Genomic DNA, 25377 nt, shown 5'->3' on the forward strand with positions numbered 1-25377 from the left:
TAATGCTAATTATGTTTATGACCGCTACACAAATCTGATATTTCAATTGTATTAATTAACTTAAGCCAAATGCTGCAGGTATAAAACAAATTGTCCAAATATATTTATTGACCATGAACTATGTTTAAGATATCCAAAAAAAAAAAATCACCTTTTCCTAAGGAGCGCACTAGTGTAATTAAAGTAAATTAAAAATGATCCCACACAAAGCCTGGATGATTGTGTTTACTGTTGACATGTTTTACGACTGCTCATTTAGAGGAAAGTAAAAAATGGTTTTCCTCCATCCATCATCCCCTTTTTAATAATGTATGTTTCAGTACAGTGAATTTTGAACAGAATTGCAAGCCAAAACCATGCAAACCCAGACATTAACTCACCTCTGACTTCATGATTTTAAACAGTACTGGGTGTGGAATCTCTTTAGAAAATCCAAGTGAGAAGAGAGAGGGCACACATATAGTGCACAAAAATGGTGTTCAAATATTATAAAATGAGATCAGTTTTAACTGTGCCATGGATCGACATTTTCCTACACTATTCCCAGACTTTCCCCAAAAGTACACAGATATATCAGAGACAACATGCACAGTGATATTCAGGCATATGTTTTCTAGTAGGAACATTTGTCAGCATATTCCCCACTCAAGGAGACCATTTCTGTCTAGCAATCCATGGCCTTCTTGGCTGACAACATCCAATCACCCACTTCCTAAATTTGCCTGTTTTAAATTTAAGATCCAAAAGAATGAATGCTTGTCCTGGCCAAATCAGGTACAAGTTTAACAGCATTACCCTGGTCAGGTGCCACTCCATCACAGACCACACTTTCACACATCCATACCACACTCACTCAAAATAGGGTAGTCTAGCATCTATATCCTTGGGAGGAAACAGGAACACCTGGGAATGAACTAATGTAGGCCCAGAAAGACCATAATTCAAGTGGTAAGAAGGAGCAATATAAATCAATGTGCCACCGGGCTGCTCTTGCGTCTACCACTCATAACAAATGACTTGCTTCTTTATTTAAGTGTGAAAGTTTGACAATTTTTCCCAGCAGTACAATTGACAGTCACACAAATTTTAATCAAAATGCAGTTACTTTCAGCGCCTTTCCTTGGTATCCTGAAGTGTCTGGACCTATTTTGACATGCACTTTCTCTGCTAGGCGCGATCTCCTAAAGCCTGCTTCTCGGACTGTCATTTTGAGGCATCTTGCTCAACTCCTCTCCGCTTTTATACTTCCTGTCTTTGAATTTGACTCTGTGTGTGCCTCCAACACCTTTACTCCTCCTCGTGTGTCTCCCACTTCCTCTTTTGATTGCATCGCCAAAGTGACCAATCGGATTTTAAGAGGAAGTGGACTCACACTCAGACCTTAGCATTTTATTAGTGTGTATAGTAGATATGCACTATGTGAGTATGTAAAGCTCCCCCACCCATGAGATGTAGACTATTGCTTCACACTCATTACTTCAGTGATAAACTCTGGCACCTCAACACCTGCTAATAGAATATAGAAAATAATTTAATGGATAAAATAATTAAAAAAAGAAAGAATTATGCTTGAACACGACTAGGCATCTTCATCTATCCAGTGCTATAAGATACGATGATGAAAGAATGAATTCGGTGATAGCTATGTTTGGACTGGAAGCTCACACACAAGATTCCTCCTGAATCGAGTGCCACTCCTTTGCTGGGCACACACACACACCCACAATTATTTACACTGGGCCAATTTTCACCTGGTAGCCTGACACATTTTTGGCATCAAGGGAACATACAGTATATGCATTTTTTAAAGAGCTTTAAGGTAAAACTGATTTAATAATGCATGATTGCTAAATTCTCTTCAGTTTAGGCTAAAAAAAAACAAAAAATAATAGATAGATAGATAGATAGATAGATAGATAGATAGATAGATAGATAGATAGATAGATAGATAGATAGATAGATAGATAGATAGATACTTTATTAATCCCAAGACTTATATTTAAATAAAAAGGATATTTTCTCAAAAGAAAGCAAGTTAGTATTTTTAATTAGAAACAGGCCTTGTGGATCAAGTACAGTGTAGTCGCACTTCATCATGACAAGATGACCACTAGTGCCAGCATGAGGTCGTCCACAAGTTTTTGTCCCATTGCAATGAATCATTGGCCAAGTATTAGACATGATTTAACTAATAAGCAGTGAGTGCTGTTTTGATTTGACGTTTATAAACTGTAGGGCTCAGTGTCTGATTGCTCAGTACGAAGAGAACAGCTGTGATTAATGAGACAACATTATGCTCTTGCTGTCACATTTTAAGAAACATACTGCAGAAATCACAGTAACAGAAAATGCATATTCCTGGTAATGCTTCATCTCTTTGATAAAATGAGCAAACACCAAAAAGGGATTAATGTACATTAATATTTCATTAAGCACATTGCAAATTACACCTAGTTACACTCAAATGCCATATTTCCATTTTCAAGCCTACTTAGTCCAATTATAGGGCTGCAAGTGCATTGAAATATATTTTGTTAACACATAAATTGATGGCCACTGGCTGTTAAAGTACATTCAGCCTCAGCATTCAGGCACATTATAAGGAATAGTTTGTACAGGTGCTTTCTCATGTTACTGCTTCATAAAGAGTTTATGTAAATGTTTACTTAAAACACTACATTCACATGCTTCCAGAAATATCTTAACTACTTAGAGTTTTGGATGTAAAGGACTCTCTAAAGTTGCACATACAAGAACAAAATATACGTACACTACACTGCCTGCTGTCGTAGCAATTACATGTTTCATTTCCATGCTGCACTTAAACACGAAATACAATAGCTTTAACTATAGAATCAAAACGGAGCACAAGCTTACGATCAGTTGTAAATAACGCGGCTTTGTTTGAGCTGAATTTCTAGTTTAGAAAGAAAATGCATAAATATAATGTAAAAATGTGTCGTGTGGTGGACTTGTCTAGGGTTTGTTACTCTTTAGTGCTCATTCAGAATATGTTCTGGCTCCCAGAAACCATGTACTTGTTTTAGAAAATGAATGAATATATGAATTAATAATTATACATTTAAAAAAATATCATAAAACCATGCATAAACACTAAAAAGAGTGCAATTGTTTATATACCTATCATATATTTTCAAGGGGGCTATAGAGCAGTACAGTCAAATGATTGTCTACACCACCCTTTAGTTAAGACTACAAGGGTCAAGCAGCTAAGTTCACCTTAATTAAGATTGTTAAAACGTGTGTGAGATTTGGTGTATATCTGTAAATATACTGTACCAGCAACGGTGGACTGCACGATAATGTGCAGTGAATACACTTGACTTAACAATTTTCATTCTCTTTCTCTGTACGTTTAGCATTCCTTTGCTCAGAGGTTGATGCGCTTGCTGCTTCCTGAGGAGCTCTTCTCTTCTCCACCCTAGCGGCCCACTTCTTCTCTTCTTCCGTCGGCATCTTTTCGTGTTAAAACTGATTAAGTCAGTTTTTGTGTTGCAGTTACTTAGTACATTTTTCTTAATGTTTCACTTAAGCTGGCACTTAAGTATTCAATCAGCCTTAAGAATGATTTAGCTGTATGCATGCGCCACACAGCAGCACTGCTGCCGAGAGTTGATTCTACAATAAAATAAAATAAAAAGAGTAATAAAAATCATCACCCTGAAAGTGGACAGTAGATGTCACGTAGTATATGTGTACCAAATGCCAGGTCAATAGGTCAAACGATTTGCGAGCTACAGGTGATTTAAAATCCTGGACAGACAAATGAACAGCCATGGTAGCGTATTATATAAGAAGATACCTTTATAGTTCTGAAAACGAATGCTACCTGGACTAGCGCTTTAGTCACTTTGTTTAAGAAGAAATCAAGCCCATCAACAAAAACTCTCAATCTCATACATTTTGATTTGGAAGCCTCACTCTCCATGTGTTTGAAATGCTGGTATACAGTAATGCCATCTCCATTATTAGCTGACAAAGCTTTTTTGATCAAGTTTAATTGATTATGGGAAAGGTGCTATATAAATAAAATTAATTCTTCTTCTTCTTATTAATAATAAATAATCATTCTTTACATTTATATAGCACTTTTCTCACTGCTCAAAGTATCTTCAGTGAGTGAGTAGTCACTACAACTACCAGTACCATCCACCTGGATGATGCAACTGCAGCCATTTTTGTGCCAGTATGCTGACCACACATGAGCTATTGGCTGGTGAAATGGGGAGAGAAATAGTCAATTAGATCCTTGGGTACCGCTGGTTTGACTTTGTGTTGAATGAGCAGTTGCTCATGGAGTCTCGAATGAGGCACATTACCTGCATTGTGAGAGCGTCAGTTACAGTACTACGGCCATATAACACGATTCCCCATGGGTGATCCAGCTTGCAGGATCCTCATTGCTGAGGACGCAAGTGGCTGGACCAGGCCAAGGTTATGGCCACGTAACACCTGGCTGCGGCAGATACAGGGTCATTTCCAGAAAGTGGGACTAGACCATGTATCTGCCTGGGGGTTTGCCGATCAGGATCTTGAGCTGTTTCGTCGTGTGGTGGGTGCGGCAATGTGCTGTACCAGTGCATGCTCCCCAACCTGACCTGAGATGACCTGATGTGTGATTTTCACAACAAATCTTTTCTCCATCTTGCACTTCTACACATTGCATTCTCCTGCTTTTGATCACCAATTTAGACCATATTTTTTGAAGACATACAAAGAATTCTGCTTGTGACTATCATAAGGGATATCACCATCTTTTATTTTCCCTCTTTTTTGTTTTTTATTAAAGTAAAAACAAAATTCAAATGAATATAACCTAAAGAACTACATTAAATGTACATGGTTGATTCACAAATCTATACAACTAATTTTTTTACTGTCTTAAGAATATAACTGCTACGGAAAGACTTGCTCAAAATCAGGCACATGCTTAATTTTAACAGTTATATTGGCTTAAAACCCCCCTTAAATACAATACAGGTTGTACATGAGTGACAGATTGAAATGTGGGGGTGAGGGGTTTAGAGTGGGGTGGCCTCCCCCTTGGGGATTCATGTGAGTCATACATGAATGTCAGATCACAAAACTTTTTTTCCCACTGGAGTTTCATGTGTCATACATGGACGTCAAATTGAAGAGCTAGTAGGGGCATGGTGGGCTCTCAAAGATCAGGGGCTGAATCCCCTCCGTAATGTTGCCGCTACTTATAATACAAGGAAAATATGTTGAACAGTGTCATTAGATAGAAAAGCAGCTATAAGTTGAATTGTAATAATTTCTCAAAAGTGACAATTAGACTGAGAATGATTTTGTGTTTTTGTAAGTACAAGAGCAAAAAATTAAAACCTACCTCTCTTGCTTGGCTTTGGTTAACCTGAAGAGACATTTTTGGGAGTGAACCCAGATATTGTGTTTACTATCACCACATCTCACATATGTTTGGATTCACCTCTGTCGTATTCTTTCTGTATAAACATTTGAAAGTTGTGCTGTGAAAAAAAATAGCTGAGATGTTTCAAAGTGTTTGTGCTGAAGAGGTGTAACTGATTGTGATGTGAGGCAATGTAGCTTAGTGAGCCATGCCATTAGATTAGGCTAAAGTCTTGGGCTCATGCTGCATGGGAAAAGTTTTCCAGCGAAAAGCCCCTATTTGACAATTCAGAGAAAACACTGTGACCCAGATTAGCCAAGTTATCATGTCGCTCTGACCTGTCACCTGTTTCAGGGCTATAAAATAAAAACATATTGACCAGGTCAGTCAGAAATTGACTTTTGTGGTCAGATTGTGTTGCTTAATATGTTTAGTTTGTCTTTTACTTTAATTTTTAATTGCTTTTTGACTGGACTAAGTACAAAAAGTGGCCTTGTGTTTTTATCCCAAAACCCTGACCAGAAATCCATGTGAATGTAAAGAAATGAGAAGTTGGGACGTCACAAGTGGTAACTCCAACAAGTCCCATAGTATGTGGACTGTATTTTTTTTTTCTAAAATAAAGGTGTACCAAAATTCAAAATTCTATCCTCCTTCCGTGACGTGGAGTGTTCTTCTCCACAGAATGGTGCCAAATAAATGTTGATTCATTAATATGAGGTGTTGCATAATTTGAAACTTGAAACCTCGAGATGTAAATAGGAAGCTAGCCTCTGTTCAAATGCTTGATGTGAAAATGGCCGACAGTATTTTCCCAATGTACTTTTCTTTTTAAACAAGCATGTCATTGTGGGGCTTTTACAGTTTTAATGAGATTTTATGTTGAATAACTCTTCTTTGAAACCCTAAGTAATCTATATAAACACAACCATTTAACAAACCTAAATACATTTTTTCACTCAGATTGTCTTTCTTTAGTTGGAGATGACAAGACACTTTGGCACATGCTTTCACAAGCTAATTAATATTTAAATTAAGTAAATTTCTTAAAGCAAGGTATTCATGAACAGTGTTAGAAAATAAGTCCAACATAGCAATTAGGTCTTTAGTCTGCTTCTGGGTAAACCTGACTGGAATGCTTCTCTGTCTTCTCCTTGTTGCTAGTGGACCTCATGACTCTAAACAGTGCCTCCGAGGTGTTCCGGGAGCATGAGCTCTACCAGCCAGAACATATGATGGACGTGGTGGAGGTCATTCATTGCCTGACCACTTTGTATGAGCGGCTGGAGGAGGAGAGGGGCATCCTGATTAATATCCCACTTTGCGTCGATATGTGCCTGAACTGGCTTCTTAATGTCTATGACAGGTAAAGCTGATGACCACTTCCCGTCCCGCTTCACTCCCCCATGTCTCCCTACTGCCTTTTCATTATGTCAAATGTAAATGGCGTAATTGCTGTTTAGACACACATCTTATGAGTGCTCGCTAATTTAGCCATAAAAGAGAACTTAATGATAAATCTATTCCATTAATTTTACATGTGCATCTCCATGAAACATAATTAACTAGCAATTGCAAGGAGGTATGTCAGCGTAGGAATGAGATTTATAAAATACTCTTCATAAAGCAGATGAAGCAGCAGAAACTAATCAGGTGCATTCTTCATTGTTCTATAGTTTTATTTTGGGTCACTTCTCTGTAAGGCTTTGCTCAGAACACATAGTGAAGAAATTGTTTAGCACTAAAAGTTACTCTAGATGTGTTTCGTGCAGCTTTTTAGATGAAATTTTGTTCTTATTCCCACCTTCTCTAGTGGTCGCAATGGAAGAATGAGAGCTTTGTCCTTCAAAGCTGGTCTTGTGTCTTTATGTGGTTCTGATGTTCAAGAGAAATATAAATGTAAGTACAGAAATTGGATTAGTTGCCTCTGATATTAACGAAAATACCTTAACCAGGATGTGTGTTATACCTTGCATTGAAAAAAGAGCTAAAATTATGCAAATGATAAATAAAATAAAAATAAAGAAATGTAAAATGCAGCGGTGCAGTGGTGAATGTTAATGCCGTGCAGCTCCAGTGACCTTTGCTTGAATCCAACCCAGAGCACTGTGCAGAGTTTGCATGTTCTCCTCAGGTTCTGTAAGATTTCTGCATGTATTTGAATTTATTTCTGTAATTTAAAGATGTGCATGTTAGGTTGATTGGCAGCTTCTAGTTACTCTAGTGTGAGTGAATGTGAAAAGGGGAGTTTAGGTATTACCATGCAGTCATGTAATGCTCCAAGCACATTTGCTTCTAACTTTATGCCAGGTTATTCTCCAGAATTCTGGAATTTTAGAAAATAGATGAATGAATGATATACTGTGAGGACAGATACAAACATCCATACATTTTCCAAATGCTTATTTTGAGCAGAGTCGCAGGATCCTATCCCAACAGGCATTGGGCCCAAGGCAGGAACAATCCCTAAAGATGGTACCAGCCCATCACAGGGAGAACACACATACACACACACACACACACACACATTAGGGATAGTTTAGTAAAGCCAGTTCATCAAACCTGGACAGTGTGAGGACACTGGAGCACACCCACACGGACATGGGAAGAACATGCAAAGTTGACACAAGGAGCACCGGTGACGTGAACCTCAGTCTGCTTAGTGTTATGAGAGAGCAGCACTACCACTGTGCAAACATATGTACAAACATTTATTAAAATATTATAATAGTAAATGGGAAAATGGATATTGCACCTGCAAATGAACGATTATTGAGACTCCTTCCATATTCTGTGTTCCCCATCAGATCTCTTTAAGCAGGTGGCAGGCACCAGTGCAATGTGTGACCAGCGGCATCTCAGCCTGCTTCTTCATGAAGCCATTCAAATCCCGCGACAACTGGGAGAAGTGGCCGCGTTCGGAGGCAGCAATGTGGAGCCCAGCGTTCGCAGTTGCTTTCGAGTGGTGAGCACAAATCTTAATTAGCTCATCTGGGCAATGAGGACTGAGTGCAATTTGAACATTTGATTGGGTGCATGAAATGTGGCCTTCAAAGTTCAAGATGCCTGATGGAAGGTCCAGCATTCAGTTTGTTTGATTAACAGTGAATCACAGCAAACAGTCTTGTGTGTGCTTTAATGTTTTAGTGATCCCCTGATAAAAGGGAATAATTTACCATGTTTTCCAGTTCTTTTGTAAATATTATATGGCCGAGACAGGAATGTAGACTAGATGTGTCATACTCAGATTTCATTCCAGCCACTTTCTTAATTACTGTTGCTAATTTAACATACTTCTTTTGCCTTAATTATAACTGCCTAATTGTTTTTTTTTTCCTTAGGCAGCAGCCATACAGTAAAGTGATGCAAAGCAAGGCAACAGATGACCAGCTAACTCAGGGGTCTTCATCGGTCCCAGAAAGCCACCATCTTCATTGCAAGCCGTCTCTTATTTAGCTGTTAATGAAACTCATTATTTAATTCTATGGCTTGTTAGTGTTCTCATTCTGCCACACCAGTCATTTCATCTGTTGGCTCACTTTGCATCTCATTATTGTTTGGCTACTGGTTAAAGATAAAAATGAAACAATTAAAATGCAAGTCAGTTAACATCAAGGCAACTTTGTATGTTCCATTAACATTAGTAATTACTTACTAATGGAGGCAGTGTGGCCCTGCAGGAGCGGAGTCTGACATCCCTGTTCTAGACTATGCTAGTTACAAGGACTCATGGGAAAAGAGAGCACAACCTGCTTTTCTTTCTGTTGCTTTTCAGCTTGCTATTTATCTTGATTGCTGCAGAAGTATTCACTATATTTCTTTATCAAGGTACATGCAACTTCATTTAGTAAAAGCATTTTCCCCTTTCACCTCACCACTTTTTGTGTCTAATGTTACTCACCAAATCCTTTCCCCACAACTATGAGTATAGAAGTCTTTGAACCACCAAAGCCATATCTTGCGTACGTTAATAACTAGTTGATAACTTCCAGGAACATTTATTTATTGACAATTACAACAAATTTAATTTTATTTAAAGGGCCAAGTCTACCACTGGTTAGCATGCCGCCAGACTACTATTCAGGGCCCAAGCTTGGACTAACTAAACATCATTTTAAGTGCCTAGAAGGGAAGACCAACTATGGCATGGACAAGATGCAAGAATCCTCCATTAAAATAAAAGCCTCTTTATTTAAATCTTAACCAAAAGAACAAGCATGAGGTATACCAATCGAATGCCCAGAGACTGTCCACTCTTCTCAATTTGAGAATATCTAATTGATCAGACAGTGCTGCTCCAAGAAAGCCTTACTACAGATCACATCTTTCTAATTCTTGGCAACAATACATATAAAAGGATATACATTGATCAGCCACAACATTAAAACCACTGACAAGTGAAGTAGCAATATTGATTATCTTGTTACAATGGCACCTATCAAGGGGTGGGATGCATTAAGCAGCAAGTGAACAGTCAGGTCTTGAAAGTAATGTATTGGAAGCAGAAAACTATGGGCAAGCATAAGGATCTGAGCACTCAGCCAAATTGTGACGGCTAAACAACTGAGTCAGAGCATCACTGAAAAGGCAGGTTTCGTGAGTGGTTAGTACCTATCAAAAGTGGTTCAAGGAAAGACCACTGGTGAACTGAGGACAGGGTCATGGTGGCCAAGGTTCATTGATGCACATGGGGAGCTTGCTGCATGTATGGTCACGTAATTCCAGACCAGTCAGAGTGCCCATGCTGACCCCTGTCCACTGCCGAATGTGCTTGTGGGCATGTGAGTGTTAGAACTGGACCATGGAGCAATGCAAGAAGGTGGCCTGCTCTGATGAATCACATTTTCTTTTTGATCATGTGGATGTCCAGGTGCACGTGCGTCATTTATCTGGGACACAGATGGCAGCAGAATGCACTATGGGGTAAAAGGCAAGCTGGCGATGGCAGTGCGATGTTCTGCTGGGAAACCTTGGGTCTTGGCATTCATGTGGATGTTACTTTGGCACATACGATCTATCTAAATATTGTTACAGACCATGCATATCCCTGCATAGCAACGATATTCCTAGATGGTAGTTCTTTCAGCAGGGTAATGACCCTGCCACACTGCAAAAATAGTTCAGGAACATGACAGAGATTTTAAAGTGTTGACTTGGCCTCCAAATTCACCAGATCTCAATCCGATCAAGTGTCTGTGCTGCAAAACTTCTCAGCTTACACCACTTAAAGGATCATCTGCCAACATCTTGGTGCCAGATACCACAGAACACCTTCAGAGGTCTTGACGAGTCCTTGCGTTAATGGGTCAGAGCTTTTTTGGTGGCACATGGGAGACTTACACAATATTAGGAAGGTGGTGTTAATGCTGTGGCTCATCGGTGTATAGTGACATAAGAGCTAACTGAGTGGAAGTTCTGGATTTCTTTGTGTTGCAGGAATTAGAAGGTGGGACACTGTATATATTATTTATTCTCCGGATACTCATGTACATCTGGCCAGTGCAGTCTATTTTACTACACACTAACGTGTGTGTCTGTGAAATAGATTTAAAACAAACCAAAACATGAGTTGACCTAGATATGTAGATGTGTTGGTCAATGTACTAGTAGCACTTTTTACTATGGTGCAAGTTTCTTGAAGGTCTTACTTTGGTCTACCAATTTGGTATCACCAGAAAGTTAAGCATTGTACAAAAAAACAAGATAAATATTTTAAAAATGCACATTGTCATTTTAACAGTAAATGAACCGCTGGTGTTGCATATACAGTAAGTGTCTTTAGGACTTTGAAAATGTCTGACCTCCATACTAGATATAATTATCCTTATCACCGATTTGTGGGTGCTACATAGTGAAGGAGCAGTACAGGAGAAAGCTGGAGCAGAAGTTGCAGAATAACAGCATGAAGGAAGTGTGGGATGGGAAGAAGATCATCACTGGCTGCAGCTCGAAGCGGGGTGCCACCATCGAGAGAGACATGGAGAGAGCAAACCAGATGAACAACTTCTTTAACAGGTTTGACCACCCTAACCCACTCTCACGTCGGAGTACTGCACCCTCCACCCAACCTTCTGCTGACACCAGCATAGGAGAGAGTTTTCCCCCACCCACAATTACAGCAGCCCAGGTAAGCAGAGAGCTGAGGAGACTTCATTTCGGCAAAGCAGGGGGTCCAGATGGAGTATCGCCACCACTGCTGAAGGCCTGTGCATTGGAGCTGGGGAGTCCTCTACAGCGCATCTTCAACCTGAGCCTGGAACAGGGGACAGTCCTGAGGCTTTGGAAAACATCATGCATCACCCCAGTCCCAAAAGTATCACGTCCTAGTGAGCTGAATGACTTCTGGCCTGTCGCTCTGACATCACATGTGATGAAGACCATGGAGTGGCTGCTGCTTTACCACCTGAGGCCACAGGTCTGCCATGCCCTCAACCCTCTGCAGTTCACATACCAGGAGAAGGTGGGAGCAGATGATGCCATCATCTACATGCTACACCGATCCCTCTCCCACTTGGACAGAGGCAATGGTGCAGTAAGAATTATGTTTCTGGACTTCACTAGCGCCTTCAACACCATCCAACCTCTGCTCCTTAGGGACAAGCTGACAGAGATGGGAGTAGATTCATATCTGGTGGCATGGATCGTGGACTATCTTACAGACAGACCTCAGTATGTGCGTCTCGGGAACTGCAGGTCTGACATTGTGGTCAGCAACACAGGTGCGCCACAGGGGACTGTACTTTCTCTGGTCCTGTTCAGCCTATATACATCGGACTTCCAATACAACTCGGAGTCCTGCCACGTGCAAATGTTCGCTGACGACACTGCTATCGTGGGCTGCATCAGGGGTGGGCAGGAGGAGGAGTACAGGAACCTAATCAAGAACTTTGTTAAATGGTGTGACTCAAACCACCTACAACTGAACACCAGCAAAACCAAGGAGCTGGTGGTGGATTTTAGGAGACCCAGACCCCTCCTGGACCCCGTGATCATCAGAGGTGACTATGTGCAGAGGGTGTAGACCTATAAATACCTGGGAGTGCAGCTGGATGATAAATTGGACTGGACTGCCAATACTGATGCTCTGTGCAAGAGAGGACAGAGCCGGCTATACTTCCTTAGAAGGCTGGCGTCCTTCAACATCTGCAATAAGATGCTGCAGATGTTCTATCAGACGGTTGTGGCAAGTGCCCTTTTCTATGCAGTGGTGTGCTGGGGAGGCAGCATAAAGAAGAAGGATGCCTCCACCTGGACAAACTGGTGAGGAAGGCAGGCTCCATTTTAGGCATGGAGCTGGACATTTTGACATCTGTGGCAGAACGACAGGCGCTCAGCAGGCTCCTATCAATTATGGAGAATCCACTGCATCCACTGAACAGGATCATCTCCAGACAGAGGAGCAGCTTCAGCGACAGACTCCTGTCAATGTCCTGCTCCACTGACAGACTGAGGAGATCGTTCCTCCCCCACACTATGCGACTCTTCAATTCCACCCGGGGGAGTAAACGTTAACATTATACAAAGTTATTGTCTGTTTTACCTGCATTTTTTATCACTCTTTAATATTGTTTCTTTATCACTATGCTGCTGTTTGTGTATGTGAATTTCCCCTTGGGATTAATGAAGCATCTATCTATCTATCTATCTATCTATCTATCTATCTATCTATCTATCTATCTATCTATCTATCTATCTATCTATCTATCTATCTATCTATCTATCTATCTATCTATCTATCTATCTATCTATCTACATGGTGATACAATTGCTGCCTTGCAACAAATAGACCAGGGTTCAGATGCTGGGTGGTCCGGATATGGAGTCTGCATGTTCTCCCTGTGTTCATGTGGCTTTCCTCCTGGTGCTCCGGATAAATTCCTGAGTCCAAAGGCATACACGTTAGTTGGACTGGTGAAGCTCAACTAGCCCCTGATGTGTGTGCATGTGTATCCCCCCTACATCGGGCTGGTTCCCTCTCCAGGGATTGTTCACACCGTGCACTATTGTTTGCTGGTATATTCTCCAATTACCCTGTGTCTCTCTGGATAAGTGGGTTTAGAAAATGGCTGGATGGATCTATTTATGTAGTTTCAATCGTACTGAATATATCACATTCAAATTTAATTAAACTAATAATCTACACCTCTACAAATGTTTCATAAAGCATTCAAATAAATTAAACAAATGCAGTCAGCATAGATAAAAAAAAAAATAATCAAATGATGCCTTGCAAGCTCTGATGACCTCGCAGGCCTCCTTTAATACAGATAGAAAACAGCACACCATTTTATTTCCATAATGAAGTGAGTGTTGCTATGGTGCTAACTGGTGGAAAAACATTTTTTACTTATTCTAAGGAAACATAAATATGCTTCCAATATGTGTTGTAAAAATATTATTTAGGGAAGGATTGTTATGAAATGTGATTTCTCCTATATACTGTTAAGTATTGTGTTATTCTACCATTGTGAGCCATTTATTCAGCTACAATATATACATAATACTGTATGGGGATAAATTATTCAGCTATTAAATTAAAATTAAAAAGTTGACATTGCTAGATGTTTTTACTATTGGATAAACAGAAAGATGATTGAAAAATGTAGGATAAATTAATAATGCTCTTCAGCAGGGTCTGGTTTTAGTTTCCAGCCTACAGCTAGAGCTGAAATGGCATTTAAATTCTTATCTTGTTATTTTTCTTTTTTTTGTGAAAGATGGATGGACGGGAATTTAGTGTTCTGAGACAGAGGGCTGGCTGTATGTCATTGACCATGGGAGTTGGAGGAATGTTGATTCTAGATTAAGCACTAAGCACCTACCTCTCCTCATTCTCCTTTATGAATATTTCTTGTTAAAGTTCTGCCTGCAGTCCTCAAATGGCAGGGCGCCTGCTGACAAGGCAGTTGATCTCAGCAAGCTGTATGAGATGTGAGTGAGAGAAAGAAATGAAATCAGGACAGGAACAGAGGACATGTGAATGTGACTGAAGAAAATGCCTTCTTTGTTTTATCTATTCTTGAAATACGTACAGCATAAAACACATCAAGTCACACCATCAGAACCTTACCCTAAAACTGCAAGTCCACCCATTCTTTTTCAGGTTTCAATGGCTTCCATGCTGCCCTCCTTAAAATTAATACAATTATTGTTGGAGTTCACGTAGCATGTCTAATGTCCCACTGTTTGTCTTTAGATGTTTCTGCATTAATCTAACAAGTTGAATTTATGGAAGAAGTTTGTCAGTACTGGTCAGACGTGGTGTCAAGAGGAAAGTGGAGTGTGGTGTGTTTTTTTGATAGCAGATAAAATAGTCTTCGGATGAAGCTGGGGTTTCCATAAATTAAAGAATTATTAAGCTTCAATGAAATATTTCTGTGGTGAGCTGGCACCCTGCCTGGGGTTTGTTTCCTGCCTTGCGCCCTGTGTTGGCTGGGATTGGCTCCAGCAGACCCCTGTGACCCTGTAGATAGGATATAGTGGGTTGGATAATGGATGGATGGATGAAATATTACTAGCAATCCAGGAAAATACAAAAGAAAATTAGACTGAACTTAGATACTTAATATCTATTATTGTGGAATAGAATTGCCCTATATATAAAGCTGTTATTCTGTCTGTGTGGTTGTTGGTCTGTTGTAATGCACTTGTGATCAGCTCAGGGTCAAAGTAAAGTTACATGCGCAATGGCATTAAAACTGCAACACAAAAGATAATTTCTCATCTTTTTGTAATTCAAATTACATCATACACTATAGCTACATTAAGAAAAAGAAACAAACACCAAAATAAGTGTAACGTTTATAACATTTCAGATGCTGCGCTACATTTGTGACATTCACTTTTCAAATTCTTAATGACTAACTCAGCCTTCTTTAAGAAAAAAAGGTGAATTTCCTTAGCGACACACCCTGTCTGTTCTTAAAAATGAACACATCATCTTATCTTGTGCCTCAACAGATTTTTCCATTTGTTCAGGCCTCTGTGTAAAATGCTGTTCTTTGCCTCAGCTTTGAACCAATCTATGCTCAGCTTTTTCCTATTGCCTCTGGTTTGACTTTCTCCTGCAAAAAATACATAAAATAATAATCGGTGCACTTAACCTTAGTGCTCCCCTTCAAAAATGCGAAAGCTGCTGCCTGCAGTGCAACAGTGAGCCGCACCATTGGGGTTTCTACTTCTAGAAAACAGCTTTCCTCACGAATCACTGACCATGAAACACTGACCTCTATGGCCATCAAAAGCACCCTGTGGCATCTCCTCTCTAGTAAAATAGCATTTCATGGCTGAAAGAAATTTCTGGCAGATGGTGGGGACACATTTCAAAGGTCTATGCTGGGAGTACATCATCACAAACAATCAGTAAATTACAGAATAATTATAAAAGAATGGTCATGCCATATAAAGGTTAGGGGACTAAAACAAAAAAAAAAATATATATATATGTGCAGTACTTTATACACTGCAGGAAGCTGTCTTGGTAAAGAGGCTTCATTTGAGTTACTCAGCCATCCATCCTAATTTAGGATGACCATATGACACTGCACAAATCAGACACTGCTTCAAAATGCACAGGATAATTAGAGCACCAAATGGTTTCAAATCGTTCATTGAAATAATTCTCAGCAAACCAATAAAAAAAGTGTGCCAGATGGGACAGAATTGCTTATCTGCAAGAAAATAAATCATCACAGTTTCAGAGTTATCATTATTGTTTAAAGTTCATAGAAATGTAACAATTTGATCTGAAAGCAACATTCCCCTTGCTATAATTAATGTATTTATTGCAATCTAAAATGTCATCCAGCAGCAGTTACTCTTTAATATTTTAGGTCAGTAAGCCATCTTTGACGTAACATTGGGCTCTTTCTTAGAATGCTTGACAATGCAGAATCCCATCAGGCCGTCCTGGGCGGGCTGTGGTCTTGTTCTGTTTTTTTGCTGTAACATTGCTGTAAATTTTATGTTGAACAAGATACAAAATGTCTACGAGCATTTTATTATTATTATTATATCTTATTTTTTAGAAATCCAGACAAAGAAAATATGTGGAATGGTTAGTTGTATTCTCAGAAAGCTTATATTTTCATAACTGTGCAGAACCTTCAGTAAAAGTTGTGTATTTTCCAGTTTTTGTATGAATCTCATATAACTCAATTACAGTTGGTTAATTGTTCACCCTAAATTAGCCTTGCATTAGTAAATGTGACTGGGGAAGTGCTGTACAGTAGACTGGCACCACAGTCAAGATTGGCACCTGACTTACTCTCAGTCTTGGTACCCATAAACCTCAGTTGGATTAAACAGTTTCAAGATGGCTGGGCAGATGATTTACTGTTTATGCTTAAAATATGCAGCTATGTTTGACACCTCATTGTTGAAAAACTTTGCATCATTTGGGAAGCTAATTACTACGGAAGCGTATTAGGGCCACGGAGAAGAAGAAAAAAATGCGGACATAGTAAAAAAAAAAAAAAAAGTCAACATGCCAACTTTAATCTCTATGCTAATGTTGAGATTAAAGTTGACATATTGACTTTATTCTCGCCGTTTAATTTTATGGCTTGTTAGTCTGCAATGTAAGGTTCTTATATCGTAGATTTTTACTTTTTTTCCAAGGATATCATCCAAAACAGATAATTTTCAGTCTATCACATTTTCTGTTACATGTTTTATTAAATCAAACAGTGCATGATGAACACACACAGATGTAAATTAATTTTATTGCTAATAAGGAGCCATTAAAACAATGAATGCAGCTGTTTAAGATTGAAATAAGCAATCGAGGGTGGGGAACCTTAACAAGCGAGACCACTAAAATGAAGCATCAAAATATCATTTAAGCAATAAGTGCATCATCAGCAATAATTGACTTCTCATTAAGAAACTGGGCTGGAACAAAAACCTGCTGCCACTGCAGCTCTCCAGGACCGACATTGCCCAGCCCTGATCTAGGGGATATTAAAGCTTTTTTAGAATTTAATCAACGATGATTTTTTTAATGTAATCTGTCTGTCTCAAGGTCTACAGTTGAGTTTCTTTGCTTGTTCTCTTATATATTATTTTGAGTGTTCAGCTCTTTAATTTTCTATCTTTTCAGGCTCCTGGGAAAGCTGCTATTGAAGTCGGCCACTTCCTGGAATGGATGAGCCTAGAACCTCAATCCATGGTGTGGCTGCCTGTCCTGCATCGTGTAGCCATAGCTGAGTCTGCCAAACACCAGGCGAAATGTTCAGTCTGCAAGCAATTCCCCATCAAAGGCTTTAGGTACTTGTGTTGTTCAATTGTAGTCTCTATAATGACAAAAACTGTTTTGATGACTGCCACAATTCTTACTTAAAAATTAGGAGAGAAGATGGAATAAAATCTTTTTAATGAGGTTAGTTCCCTGCAGACAGTGAGCAATGTCTGTTGGACTGGCTTATCTATGATAGAACATTTTGGGTCATTCTGTGTACAATTGAAGAAAAAAATGTTAAAACTTGGCCAGATGGTAAATTAGTAAAACACATTTCATTATTTAAATCTCTTTATTGAGTTTTCAGAAAACAATAATACATTATATTATTAATATTAATCTGATGTTCCCCGCTTTATTTAATTTCTTTCAGATATTATTCTTCTATTGCATTATCTAATGGATTATTTAGTAGCAGTGACTCTGTGGCAGGAAAATGAGGTAGTTTAGAAACTGAGGTACATTACAATGAACCAAGTCTGTGGCTTGCAGGAAATAAATGAAAGGAATTAATCACAAAGCTCATTGAATAATGTGAGTGCCTTCTGTATATGTCTTCAAAGTTCAAAATGCTCATACCACAAAATCAATGCTAAATTTTCAAAGAAGTTGGAATAGTCTAATTTCGTTTAATGGATACTAAAACAATATGTATATTAGTTTGTGACTCTTTCAAACCAAAGGGTTTTTGTTTCAACCATGATCATTTATGTGGAAGCAGGGAACCCAGCACAGCCTGCAAAAAAATAAAGGCCCTATGTTACTTGTCTTTTGATATTGGCCGCCAAATTATGACATATAATTCAACGTCCATGATTTATCTACTCATTTTGTGAAAGTGCCGAGTGTCCTGAGGACCACCAGTGGTTGATGGTTTTCATTGATGTAGCCAAAGCAGAGACAAGATGGGACTGGAGTGCCAAGAAGACAGTCTCCCTCAAGCTTTAGGCTTGAATTCAAAGAATATGGAACTTTCTGGCCCCAGTAGAATATGGAATTATGTTTTTACTGTTGTATTTTCATTGCCTGTACTTGTAAGGCTTGCTCCATTGGCCAGTTTATGTTTGTTTAGAGATTTTATAAAAATTTATTTGTAAATATTTCTGTTTTATGGTAATGTTATGCCTTAGTAAGACTTAGTAGTAGTAGTAGTAGTAGTATTTATAATGTCACGTGTATAGAGTAGTGAAGTTCCTATTTGCCTGTCTAACCAACATGCACCACATCACCACTCTGTGGAACCATAATAAACATACATGAATTAAAATACAGAATTTTCTTTTTTCAATAGAAAACACTGAGCTGCTTAACTGATGTACCCGTTAGCTTTGTTGCCACACCAATTGTTCAGTTAATGGTGACCCTAACCTACTGTAGTTCTTCATATGAGAATTTATGGAAGACTGATCAGTGGATTATGCCTATTGTTTTCTAAACAGGTACCTGCTCCCTACAGCCCACCTGGGAATTTGTAAAGAAAATTAAAAGTGTAGGCTGTTGTTAGACCACCTGGTGACTGGTTTTAAATATAATAATAATAATAATAATTCATTACATTTATAAATATGAATGGGTGGAAACTAAAGAACAGGATAAGTCAAAGCATGAGCTGCAGGCAGCTTTTTTGCAATAAAAATGAAGGTTTTTGCTACCAATAGCTAGAAGGAAAACCAAACTTTGTGCTCAGGGTCTGCTTAAGTACTTTCCACTCCTTTGTAGATGGACGTACAAACGAGTACTTTACATATATGATGTTCCTTGTCAGTCTTTTTAATAAGAGTCGACATTTTCAGATATTCCTAATTATCACAATTAGAGTAGCTAATTACAAATAAAGACAGAGGAGGAATAAAGTAAAATGTACAGGTGATAATAGAAAATAAAATACACTAAAAATTATCTTTCAACTTCTTTGGGCCATTTCTGCTCTTTCTGTCCATTTTCCCACCAACTGTACCAAACCAAACTTCCCCCTCTTCACCTCATGCCTCTCAATCCTTCTCCATCCTGACTTATACCTCCCACTAGATAAATTATTTCTTCTCCTTACTTCCTAATTGGACACTCAAGTGGCCAAGAGGTACAGAATGTTCTTTTCGAGATTCTAGGACACCTCTGAGAGGTAGATTAAGGATCAATAAGACTTTTTGGAAATACTGGGGCAATTCTCTGAGAGCTTCCCTGCAGTCCTGATCTCACATTCACATTAAATGGGAAGTTTGGCCTCTAAATCTGACATGTTTTCAAAGGGAGCAGCTTATTCTATGGAGCTCACATGCATGTCAGCATCCACTAACAATTCCTCTGCCTACAAATAGCAACAATCTATGGGGTGTAACTCTGGTTCTTGCCTGCAGTTCCATATCCATTAATAAAGCAATCATATTACTTTCGAAATGAATGTGTCTGTGTGCCTTCTCCACCGAAGAATGGCAAGTAATACAAGAGGGCCACAATTATATGGGAGCTGGCATGGTGCTCTGTGTGAAGTAACCATGTCACACCTTAGGATTTCAATCCACAATCTTCCTCTATGAGTTGCCTACAGTATGTGAAGCAAGTTTGTGTTTCTCTTTTAAGTTTGAAATGTTATTTAAATGACTAGCGCATCCGACTAAATGATTGAGTGCCATTTTTCCAAATCCCATGACGAGCATTTAAAAGGAGTAGTGTACATCAACGATGCAAAATTGTCAAAGACAAGAAAAAACATCAAACCTCTTTATAAACCACACCATATCCTGACGATTCAAAAAGAATCTGCTTTTGTAGCAGATTAACCAAATATACATAAAATAAACAATATTGTAAGTTAATCCTTTTTCACATTGACAAATAGATCCGAGAAGCATGGGGCAATTCTAAAAATTTGATCAAAAATTGCAGTAAGCAGGAATCCACTGATTGCAGTGATTGTAAAGTTTTGATTGATTCTTTTGTTACTTAGAAAGGGTGTTTTATTACATTCCTATTCCATTTTGTGGCTTTTGTGCATGAAGATTTTATTTTTAACATTTATCCTTTTCCTTGTTTCATTTTGTGCCATGATTTTTTTTTTAACGTCTTGTTTATTTCTTGAATAGACGCCATTTTGTACGCTGTTCCCATTCGTGTCTTGCAATCACCATAACATATGGCAACACCCGGTCTCCCAGTACAAATATGACAGCATTTGGCGAGGTCGGTATTTCCTCAGTGGATATTCTCTGCAATCTTAGCATTGCTTCCTTTTGGGTTTTTTTTTTTTGTTTATTAAGTTTGTGTCCTTTGGTTTTGACATTTTCATCATTCTTTTCTTCTTTTCCAGTTTTGTACTCAGCCTTTAACGATTACCTCAGCCTTTCATTTCATCTTCTTGTTATTAAACTCACAGTAGTTTCAGGCACTCTTCTTATGCTAACAGCACAGATCCTTTACAAAAGCAAACATAAAAAACTGGCAAGGATTATTTTAGAATTTTAATAATTAACCAATAAGTTTAAATAACTGGACAATTAGAAGGTGGTTCTTCAAAATGCTCTCAAAGAGGTTAGCGGAATGTGAAAAAGGAAGTAAAACAAGAAAAAACAAAACTGTGAAAACAAACAAGGAATATGTGTTATTGGACTTTATGCATGGCCCCTAATACACACTATTTGATTTCTTTTTTATGCCACCACAGGTATAACATCACATTCCATTTTCATCATAAAACACACGAGTGCAATATGTAAGTGTCAAGCCTTTTAATCCTTTGTAAGAGTGTCAGGTAATTTTAACAAAATGTGGATCAATTGGTGTCATACTATTATTGCCAGCCCAAACATATTTTAAAATAATTGACATACCTAAAGCCTGAAGGCATGACAATTTATCACATTTGGTTTCTTCACAGTGCCTGCCACTTGTGCCTCTACATCTGCAATCATTTCTTTCAGTGTAATTATCTCCTACACTGCTTGCTAGGTTTCACTATCCAAGAAATGTTTTCTTTGGTCACCGGCTCCTCTATTTTAAAGGAACACCGCGTGTTTTTCAAGGTTCTAATGGCCACCTCAACGTCTGTTGATGCTGGTCATGCCAATGAACCTCTAAGAAACACAAACACCTTCCAAATACTTGATAACTTTATCTAATATAAATTCTCACTCACCTCCCAAAATACTATTCTTTCTTATGAAATGCAGTCTTTTATTTGCATTAGAGGAACGCAGAGGTTACCACAACAGCTACTCTCATGCTAATGGAGGACAGTTTCCAGTCTTCACACATTTCGTATTATGATAGCCACTTTAATTAAAAGAATTAAAAACATTGGATTCTTTTACACATAAAACCCAGGGCTTAAAATTTCTGGTTTGAAAGATAAGTTTGCTGTTTTGATTTGAAAGTATTTTTTTAATAATCTGAGAATATGTTGATTTGCAGTGGAACTGTATTTTGTTAAATGAAGCTGGATTTTCATATAGAAAAATGTAAAGTTCTTCCTAGTAACTTATGTGTACAATGTGTCAACAGAGCACAGCAATAAGCAAACCAGTTTCCAATACATTAAATTTTCCATTGTATACTTTGTCACCTGGGTGGCTTTCTCACTTTAGCACAATAGCTATGAAATAAATCTACCAGTAAATGAAACTAAGATCCACCTTAAAAAGTGCTAATTGTCTGTGTGTTTGTCTGTATGTAGGTCCAGTGCTACATCTCTGTTATCAAACAGGTGGCGAATCTCAAACATTAGCACTGCTTTTACAAATCCTGTGCCAAACGGTATGTAACACTGACATGGCAACTGGATGGATGCACTGCACTGCAAACATTAATGCTGACTACAGAGAGTAACTACTGGGCAGACAGAAATCAGCTTATCCATTTTAATAGAAGGAAAAATGTCTGTGTGTTTGTGTATCTGTTTGTCCATTTGGTTGCTATGTCCTTGTCATTCCAACAGATGCTGCATCACAAACATTTGCAGTAATAAAAAGCATTGCATTTGGCATTCCAAAAGATGGTGCAGAACATTTTATTACTAAAATGTTTGTAGTGCACCACCTGTTGGAATAACAAATGCAATACATTTTATTACTACATACCCTCCAATAGGCGGTGCACTGCAAATGTTAACATTGTGGTCTGCATTGAGTCTTGGATGGGTAGCACAGCTAGTAATAGTAATACATTAACAGGAATTGGAGGAGAATCAAATGTGCCAAAAAACGCAAATACAGTGTAATAGACAATAATTACACAAATAAACTCCTCTCTTACTATTACTACTACAGTACCTTCATTATTTTATTAATTTTTGTGATAACTTCTTCCAAGAAAAAATCAAATTTAATGAATGACAAAAATAGATAGCAAACATTGAAGAAGACTTGCCTTCTAATTGCCTGTGTTTTAACTTGTGATGGAGCTGTATTGTAATACCAATGGCAGCTTAAACAATGGTTTTTAGGACCAGAGTCTCCTCTACATTAAACAAAAGTGCTTCATTAGTAGAGCATACAGCACGCGTGTGTATGTTTCCTCATAACCTTTGCCATCTAATTGAGTGGAAGAAAAGGCAGCTAATACCAAACCCTTGCCAATTCTGTGTAGAATAGCAGAAAATGTCATATTTAGAAGATAGATAGATAGATAGATAGATAGATAGATAGATAGATAGATAGATAGATAGATAGATAGATAGATAGATAGATACTCCAGCAGCAGCATACCGATACAAAAAACAATATTATATTAAAGATTGATAATAATGCAGGTAAAAACAGACAATAACTTTGTATGATGTTAATGTTTACCCCCCCCGGGTGGAATTGAAGAGTCGCATAGTTTGGGGGAGGAACGATCTCCTCAATCTGTCAGTGAAGCAGGACAGTGACAGCAGTCTGTCGCTGAAGCTGCTCTTCTGTCTGGAGATGACACTGTTTAGTGGATGCAGTGGATTCTCCATAATTGATAGGAGCCTGCTGAGCGCCCGTCACTCTGTCACAGATGTCAAACTGTCCAGCTCCGTGCCTACAATAGAGCCTGCCTTCCTCACCAGTTTGTCCAGGTGTGAGGCGTCTTTATTCTTAATGCTGCCTCCCCAGCACACCACCGCGTAGAAGAGGGCGCTCGCCACAACCGTCTGATAGAACATCTGCAGCATCTTATTGCAGATGTTGAAGGACGCCAGCCTTCCAAGGAAGTATAACCGGCTCTGTCCTTTCTTACACAGAGCATCAGTATTGGCAGTCCAGTCTAATTTATCATACAGCTGCAGAATCACAATGTCTTTCTTTTAATTCACTTATTTGGAATGAACAAAGTGAAATATTTACCCTGCCATTACTTACATTTAATATTACTTTTTTTAATTTACCTCAGCCAGTTTGGTAATTACAAAATGATTTAGTTAAACAATGCCTTCTGCGTTCTTCTTTTGCTCAGGTACCGCAGTTTAAAGCAATTCAACGTGGACATTTGTCAGACCTGTTTTCTCACGGGCCGGACCACAAAGGGCAAAAAACTGCACTATCCAATCATGGAATACTACACACCAGTGAGTATATCACTTCAATGTTTTAATTTCGTGTTGACATAATATAATGTTTTTTAACAGAGGGAAAAATGTTTTCAGCTGCACAAATACATTTCAGTTCACCGATGGCATTTTAAAATCATCACAAATGCCGTATTTCTCATTAACGGATTCAGCCAGTTTGTGTGTGGGCTTATGGGACAAACAGCATCCTGGAAAATGAATTTGCAGTCAGACTTCTGCATGTGATGCATGTGATTTTTATTGAGGCTATATCACTGCTTTATTTATCCTATTGAATATCATAATCACTTAACACACAAAAATATTTAGCCATTTCTTTTGTTTGTGAGTTCCATCTGACCACAATCTGGAACTTTAAAATGACAGCTTTCTGAACAGCACTGTCCGTGACCATGCAGTGATTGTATCCTAAATTGGGTGTCTCCCTCAAACCGCATACTTCACAATTCTGTTGGGGAGTTAAACACATTACCTTATACACCCAGAGATTCTGTGTCCATTGGCTAAGTGCTCCGGGAGTAGTGACCAGCAGTCTTCTGACTCTTTGTAATGCTTTATGTAGCAGTTTCTGTGAGGAGGTTTGTATTAAATATGATTGATAGAGTTCTTAGGGCAGGATCAACTTTAAAAACCAACAAACACCCAGTTGGAGATCACCCTTCCATTTAATTATAGCAGCCTATCTTGAAGTCATAAATAAATGTACATAACTTCAGTATGTTTTTCAGTTTACTGTTTGTTCTACAATGGTGGTGTCATCAACAAATATAATGATGAAGTTAGGGCTGTGTCTGGCCACACATTCAGAGGTGAACAAAGAGTACAGAAGGGAGCTCACCACATACGCCTGTGGAGTTCATGTATTGAAGGTCAGCATGGAGGATACGATGCTGCATTTCCTCATATGCTAAGGTCTATGGTTTAAGAATTCCAAAATCCAACTGCAGTGGGTGGCAGTGAGTCCTAAACTGAGGTGTCTGATGGCCAGCTTTGGTAGTACAACAGTATTAAATGCTGAGCTGCTGTTGATAAACAAGACCCTGGCATAGCAGTTCTTATTATCTACAGTAGATGTGCCAGGATCGTATGGAGCGCAAAGGTGCTGGGCATCCTCTGTGGACTGGTTCTGATAATATGCAGACTGGAGGTGGTCCAGTGAATGGTTTCTTGTTGCTAGAAAGGAGATATCACCCAGAATTGCGTTGCTGTTTGGAAAGA

General features: G+C 38.6%; 1 protein-coding gene across 1 annotated transcript in view; it reads left to right on the forward strand.

The window, feature by feature from the left end:
- Positions 1–25377, forward strand: part of drp2 (dystrophin related protein 2) — a 481386-nt gene that overhangs the window by 411622 nt on the left and 44387 nt on the right. The window contains exons 11-15 of the mRNA XM_051935078.1: positions 6557–6758; positions 7206–7291; positions 8200–8357; positions 17493–17659; positions 24045–24156. Coding sequence (XP_051791038.1) covers positions 6557–6758; positions 7206–7291; positions 8200–8357; positions 17493–17659; positions 24045–24156 — 725 coding nt within the window. The remainder of the gene's footprint in view (positions 1–6556; positions 6759–7205; positions 7292–8199; positions 8358–17492; positions 17660–24044; positions 24157–25377) is intronic.

Source organism: Erpetoichthys calabaricus, chromosome 12 (genome assembly GCF_900747795.2).
Source record: "Erpetoichthys calabaricus chromosome 12, fErpCal1.3, whole genome shotgun sequence".
Taxonomy (NCBI): Eukaryota; Metazoa; Chordata; class Cladistia; order Polypteriformes; family Polypteridae; genus Erpetoichthys; species Erpetoichthys calabaricus.